General features: G+C 38.9%; 1 protein-coding gene across 2 annotated transcripts; it reads left to right on the top strand.

Moving 5' to 3' along the window:
- Nucleotides 1-385: 385 nt before the first annotated feature.
- Nucleotides 386-5,584, top strand: LOC131547198 (uncharacterized). Of its 2 annotated transcripts, XM_058787589.1 has the most exons (3): nt 408-434; nt 3,502-3,582; nt 4,151-5,584. In XM_058787589.1, exons 1-3 carry the CDS (start codon nt 431-433, stop codon nt 5,191-5,193), a joined length of 1,128 nt encoding a protein of 375 aa, XP_058643572.1. In that variant the 5' UTR covers nt 408-430; the 3' UTR covers nt 5,194-5,584. The 2 variants fall into 2 exon arrangements, with proteins under 2 accessions (XP_058643573.1, XP_058643572.1); XM_058787590.1 differs by lacking the exon at nt 3,502-3,582 and having other exon boundaries at nt 386-434; nt 4,151-5,581.
- Nucleotides 5,585-7,175: the final 1,591 nt, after the last annotated feature.

Genomic DNA, 7,175 nt, shown 5'->3' with positions numbered 1-7,175 from the left:
AGGTAAGCCAGTGAATGATTTTACTTCGTATTTGAAAGTAAACATCTTTAAATGTATATATTATGTCCTTATATTTAGAGTACTGAGTGCACTTTTCTGTCCAGCCATACAACTAGCCTGGCTTAGCTTTCGATAGCATCATCCCTAATTCATGATATTTCCATAACAGCAAGTTATGGATGATGATGGCAGGTAGCCTGGGCTAAATTTGGGTTTTCACGAACATTATTGGTGCACCCAACCACACAACAACTCTTTGGCATGTTGTAAGGTTAGTCCACTTCCTCGATCCGATGCTGTATGGCGGTTTGTTTTCCCTAAAAGTGGGCGTGAATCTGTTCAGAGGCATTCTATGAAGTTTCCCCCGGTTGTGAGTATACACACACACACACACACACACACACACGAGTCCGGTGAGAGAGAGCAAGTTATGTGTAAGTAAGCTGTCAAGGCTATTTTATTCTCTTTAAACATCGGGTGAAATGATTCTTTCTCTTAACAGATGATGCTGGATCATTAATAAATTAGTCATGACAAAAAAAATTATGACATCCGATGTATTTTCTATGAGCGATTATAATGTTAACAAGTTTAATACCGTAGCTTGTCACCCACTACAACTAACATGGCGATAAGCCTGTGTGTGAACTGATATTAGGCTAATATTTTAGACCTACCTATGTGTTGGGTTTCATTCACTGTGATGTTAAGTGGCAGATCAGTGGGTTTAATGCGGTTGAATTAATGCGAAAGAGACATACTAGGTTTCAGACGAAACCTAAAATACTATGGATGACGCAAAATAATAATTATAATATGACCGCGTGGTGAACCATGAACTCATATTTAAACACGGTCTCCATGCTATGTACACATGCTGTGTACACATATCTATCCTTACAAGTACAATTTTGGCTGTATTATTTGTGTCCCCTTCAAAAATTGCTCTTGAGAAATTTTACGTTTTGCCCCAGCCCCCACTGTCAGATGAAATTTACGCGCCTGGCTTCCATGTCAATAGTACCTTCGCACATATGCCAGTCATATGCACCCCCACACCATGACAGATGTTTGCTTTTGCTTCAGTCGCTGATGAAAGTCTGAAAGGTCCCTTTGATTTCTGCGACTGAGAACACAATGTCCTTTTTTCCCAGTAACAGGTTGAAATGTGGACTTATCTGACCACAGCACACATTTCCACTGTCTTTTTGACTATCTGAGATAAGCTCTGGCCCAGAGAACCCCGGGGCATCACTGTATATAACTGATGTATAGCTTTCTCCTTGAGTAACAGAGATTCAAGTTGCATTTCTTGATGCAGCAGCAGACTGTGTTAAGTGACAGCGGTTTTCTTAAGTACTCCTGAGCCCATGTGGCTATATTTAACACCACATCATCACGGTTTCTTATGCAATGCCATCTGAGGGCTCAAAGATCAAGCACATTCAACTGAGCTTTCCTGCCTTGCCCTACATATACTGTGATTTCTCTGGATTCCCTGAATCTTTTCCACAATATTATGTGTGGTAGTTGGTGAAAGACCTCAATTCTTTGCGATCGATTTTGCATTGAGAAATGAGATTTTTGACTTTTGACACTTCTCTCATGAAATTTATCACAAAGTGTTGAGCCATGATCCAGCTTTGCTTGCAAAGTCTGAGATGCTCCTTTTATACCCAAACATGAAACCCTTACCTATTACCAATTCACCTGCTGACTGTGAACTGTTTCAGAACAGTTTATCATGGATATTCTATAACATTTTCCCATTTATTTTGCCTTTGTCCCAACTTTTTTGGAGTGTGTTGCAGCCATCAAAATCAAAATTTGTTCATATTTACAAAATACATTTACGTTGGTCAGTGTGTAATGAAGAAGACGTGACAATGGAGTGGGGATCCACTTGCAGGCTTTATTAAAGATCGTGGCCAAAACAGGCAGGGTCCAGTAACAACAAACAGTAATATCCAAGGCAGAGGCAAAAGAGTAATCCACAAACAGGCATAGGTCAGGGCAGGCGGCAAACAGTCAAAACAAGGTAATATTCCAAGGATCCAAACACAAGACATGGAAAAACTAGGAATCAGGGAAACTAGGAAACATTTAATCAACAGCGATATGAGAATGTGTGTGTGCCATTCTTATAGTGTGAGACTGCTGAGGTGTTAAGAGACAGGTGATTGAAATTGATGATGTGTCCAGGCAAAGGATCATGGGAAATGGAAAAGGGTGCAGCATGGGGTGCACAATAGCGGGGCTTGTGGGCACTCCAGCTAGAGATCGTGACACAGTGAGAACTTTGCAAATCTTTCCTTTGTACTTTTGTCAATTAAATAAAAGTTAAAGAGAATTAACAAATCACGGATTCTTGATTTTATTGCATTTTACAAAATGTCACAACTTCTCTGGAATTGGGGTTGTACAACATACATGAAAATTTGCTGTTAATTTACTCATCCTCTGACCATCCAAGATGTAAGTGACTTTTTTCTTCAGTAGAACAGTGAAGAAGATTTTTAGATAAAACCGTGCTCTTTGGTGATTCATAAAATGCAAGTCAACGGCTACGGTCACTTTGAGGGCTCATCCACACAAAGCCAGAGCTTTCCCTATTCAATCTTTTTTTTCCTCGTTCTTTTGTAAAACCGGCGTAGTCTCAAAAAATATCTGCGTACACATGAAACCACTGAAACCGACTCAAAATGATGTATTATACATGCCAGACCAGTAAGTGGCGCTGCAATTCTGCCACATAGATACACTAAAAATGTAGAAAACGACTTGGAGCATGCATATAAACCTGAAATTAGTAAAGCTAATATGCTCAGTAGCTTCTGCAGCACGAACACAAGCATGTAGTCCTTTGTTGTTGTTGTTGCTGTTACATAACGGTGTCTGACTGGGGGCGAGACGAGGGGTGATGACATCATCGTTTCACAACATATACAGGCTGGCTGTACACACGAAAACACAAAGGTGTCGTTTTCAGATTTATCCACTCTGGGACCCAGTTTAAAAAAATAGCATCTTCACGCTCCCAAAACGCCAGATCCGTCTGGACAAAATGCCGGTACGATACTAAATTTTTACATATACAGCTAACCGCGTCTCTGTGTGGACGGGGCCTGAGTTAATAGTGCATGGGTCTCCAGCCCTGCCATTCTGCAGATTTCAGCTCCAACCCTAATTAAACACACCTGAAGCAAGGTGTTAATGGTTACCTGATAATTACAGATCTATGCTGTTCAAGCCATGAACTGTTTCAGAAGGTTTGGTGAAGTGGTGCATCTAGTTCACTAAAAATTACAGAATCAAAAGAATGATTCGTTCATGAACCAAACATCACTCTGAACTGTTTGCTTGAGGCTCTGGATTGCACGTAACAAAGATGTAAATAATATTCAGTTTCTTGCACAGACCTATCGTTTCACTTCATAATACCTCAATATGTCATCAGGAGCCAATTTTGTGTTTCTTGATATGCTTTTTTGACTCTTAAAGTGATAGAAGCTGCGGGCTTGCATTTTTCTACTGTATGTTCTACTGAAGAAAAAAGTCGCCTACATCTTGGATGGGCTGAAGGTGAGTAAATTAACAGCACATTTTAATTTTTGGGTGAACTCTCCTTTTAATAACTGAACATTAATTCAGTATTACATTGAAGACCTGCATTGTTCCGAAAGGTTGTTTCAAAACTGGTGAAAAGTGGTCAAAAGACAAGCAGAATTAATTCTAGCTTCTGGTTTTCAATATAATGTATTATTAGTTGTAAATCAAAAATAATCCCATCAAGCAAAAATGGCTGTGGATGTGAACACGACGACTCCCATGATTCACTGCATCATTTAGCTACTTCTTGTTATTGTTTTAAATAAGTGACCTCTAGCGTCAAAACTCACATATTGTGCCTTTAAGTATTAGTGGTGCATTTTTAAATAAAAAGTGTTTCTACTGCTAAATGATTTATGGAAATGCCTTGAAATAAAAAACTCAGTTATGAGTTATGAGTCATCAGTTAGCTTTAATTTCCCTCCTTCATATATAAAATAGTTTTTGTACATTAATTAGTGAGTTCAATCTATAGAATCACTAACATAACAGCATTGCTTTAGGTGTGGAGCCTGAATGTTTGGGTTATTCTGTGTTGCAGGTTCAGGCATGATGAAAGGCATTATTCCCAAGAACAAAACCAAAGGTACTGATTTCTGCGGAGTGAAAGACTACTATTACATAATCCGGTCTGATCTCGGCTGCTATATGCAGTCAAGTAATTTCAATAAAGGTACAGATCTCACTATTTTCAGTCTGCACCCTACCTGCCAAAATGGAGACCATTACCTTGGTCATCAGGATGGCTACTTCTACATCATCAAGGGCCATTCTTATCGCAGGGTCACCGATCTGTCGACAGACGGTGGTGCTGTAGTTTACAGCCTTCATCCCAACTGCCAGGGTGGAGACCACTACCTCTCAGCCTTTGGCAAGTTTTACATCATCTTCCAAGGTAAGGGCACTTACCGAAGAACGACAAACATGAATCAAGACTCGGATGCTGTAGAATATGACCTGCATCCCAACTGCAGAGATGGTCTCTATTACTGGGGCCTGCCAAACCACTACTACTTCCTCAAGCCGGTCTCAGAGTGGGGAGTTGAGTACTACAAAGCTACCAACTTCAACAAAGACGAGTGTGTCGGTGTCTATTCTGTTCATCCCGATGTTGTTAACTTCCTGCCTGGTGGCCTTTCAGTAACTAAAGGCCCAGCATTTGGCATTTGGGAGAATATTAAAACAATAACTAATGACAGCAATACACCAGTGACATGGCAAAAGAGAGTTAATAAAAAGGTTGGCTACAATAAGGAGAAGATGTCCCAGATCACGCACAACTGGAATATAGCCACATCAGCCTCAATTGAATCTGGAGCCCTTTCAGGGTTAATTGCGAAGTGGCAGTTCTCCTTTTCTGCAGAATATGGAGGTTCACATGTCAGCACTGAAACCGAAAGCTGGAATGAAGCGACTGAAGTGGAAGAACAACTCTCATTTGAGCTGAAGCCGAATGAAAGTTTATATCTGTGGCAGTACAAACTGGGTCTTGGACAAGAACCAGTGTTGTTCTGCCGTGATTTGAAGATTGACGATGAGCCTAACCCTCCGGCTGAAATCCCACTGCCACCTGCACAAACATGAACGATTATCAGCACAATTATACTACAAGAATAAAGAAAAGTGCTTTAGTTAAATACCTTTATTCTAACTTTTCAAGCAATTACTTAGATATCTGCAAGCATTGCTTTAAATTCAGGCAGAGATTAGGCTGAATAAAGTAAATATCTATAAATCAGCTCTTAATGGTTAATTCCTATAATATAGTCATCAGAATTTGGTTTTACTTGGAAACAAATAGGTGTGAGGTTGCTGAAGTGTTTGATTCACAAGTCAAAAATCATTGCATTCTGTACTCATCATTGTGTGCATAGTGTACATGTAATATTTCCATTTTGTTTATTTTTCACATATTTCAACTTATAACATGCCATTTGCATTTTGCTTTCAATATGTAAAATAAAGTTGGCATAGTGCCTTTAAAGTCTTGTTGTTTTCATTGACAGTCTGTTTCTTTACCAAATGTGTATGTCTGACAAATCCACAATCCCAGATAGCACACAGACAATCGTTTAAAATGTGATTTTTTTTAATAATTTTTTTTTAGAAATATGCAGAAAACAAAGAATTTGCAGGAGCTGGAAGATTGCAATTGGACTGCAATTGAAACATGCAATTTTTATGAACGCTGCAAAAACACATTGTAAATAGAAACCTTTGACACTCTGAGCCTCAGGGAGCTCTTGCTTTCGTCTGAGGGTGTAAAACAGGGCCTGCATGCAGACCCGACCCTTCAAATAAACCAGGGCCGTATTCACAAAACATTTTATCTTACCACTAAGAGTTCTCTTAAATAGCAGTAAAAGTTTTTAGTTAAGTTTTCTCTTACAACCTATTCACAAAGCTGCCGAGACAATCTTTTACTAAGCAATAGAGAGAAGTCTTAAGCTCAGAGTAAAGGGGCGGGGTTTACCTCGTTGCTATGGATGATGTCAGCATGCTTACTAACTACGCACACAGTGATTGGCTGATAGAGGAGGAGTCACTGTCAGAGATTCATTCATAGAAGTATAAGCATTTTGAAAAGTGGGGACATGGGTCAATGTCCTGAGATGCCACCTTCACCTTGTAATACCTGTCATACCTTTGTTATTATACACGCGCACACACACACACACACACACACCTGCAGAAGAACCCTCGCTGGTCGGGAAGTAAAACAGCCTGTAAAGTTTAAGGATTATGTTTTGTGGTAGTTGTTAACAACCATACTGATGGAAAGAGTTTCCTTGCACGTTAACTTCTATAGTGTACTGTAAGATTGTGAAAAGAAAAAAAAGTGAATTGTTTAAGTGACAAGTTATGGTGAAGAGATTGTGATCAGTGAATATTATTACTGATATCTGCTGATATTGATGTTACGTGGTTGAGAAAGTCATTTGCTTTGTTTTATATAGTTTAAGAAAACACAAATAATGAGGTACTGGCTGAACTTTAAAGAGGGGAGATGTGGTGAAATGTGAACAGTTTATTGTGATTGGCTGTTCTGTGTCAGGGTCCAGGGTTGCTGGGCAACGGGGGCGGTGCCAGTGATGCCGTCTGCCACTGAAGGCTGAGAGAGAGTTTGTGCTAAGAGTGCATGTTAATAAGTGTTAAGAGTGTTAATAGAGTTGAGACCGAGTTCATCGAGTCCGCTCCGTGTAGCACTGTATACAGTGAGCTTACTTATAAAAGCCTACAAAGCCTTCAAAACTTATTCTTAATCTGTTTCTTATTCTTGTTTTTATTCTGTTGTTTTAATTAGAAATGTTAAAAAGCTTATATATATAATTTTTTTTTTGACATAAAATGTGACATACTTTTAATAAAGTTACAAAAATGCCATTACACAGGTAAAAACTAAATTCCCTGTAAATCACTTTAAGGAGTCAAATATTGCCTCTTAATGGGAAGGTTAATTTTGATCAGAATTTTTGATTATTGATTAGAAGGTGCTCCTAAATTTTTTTAAGTAGAATTATCTGTGAATAAGTGTTAAGAATTAAGATAAACGTTATTATTCAAGT

This window comes from Onychostoma macrolepis, chromosome 09 (genome assembly GCF_012432095.1).
Source record: "Onychostoma macrolepis isolate SWU-2019 chromosome 09, ASM1243209v1, whole genome shotgun sequence".
NCBI lineage: Eukaryota > Metazoa > Chordata > Actinopteri > Cypriniformes > Cyprinidae > Onychostoma > Onychostoma macrolepis.
This window is presented reverse-complemented; position numbering and strand designations above follow the sequence as displayed.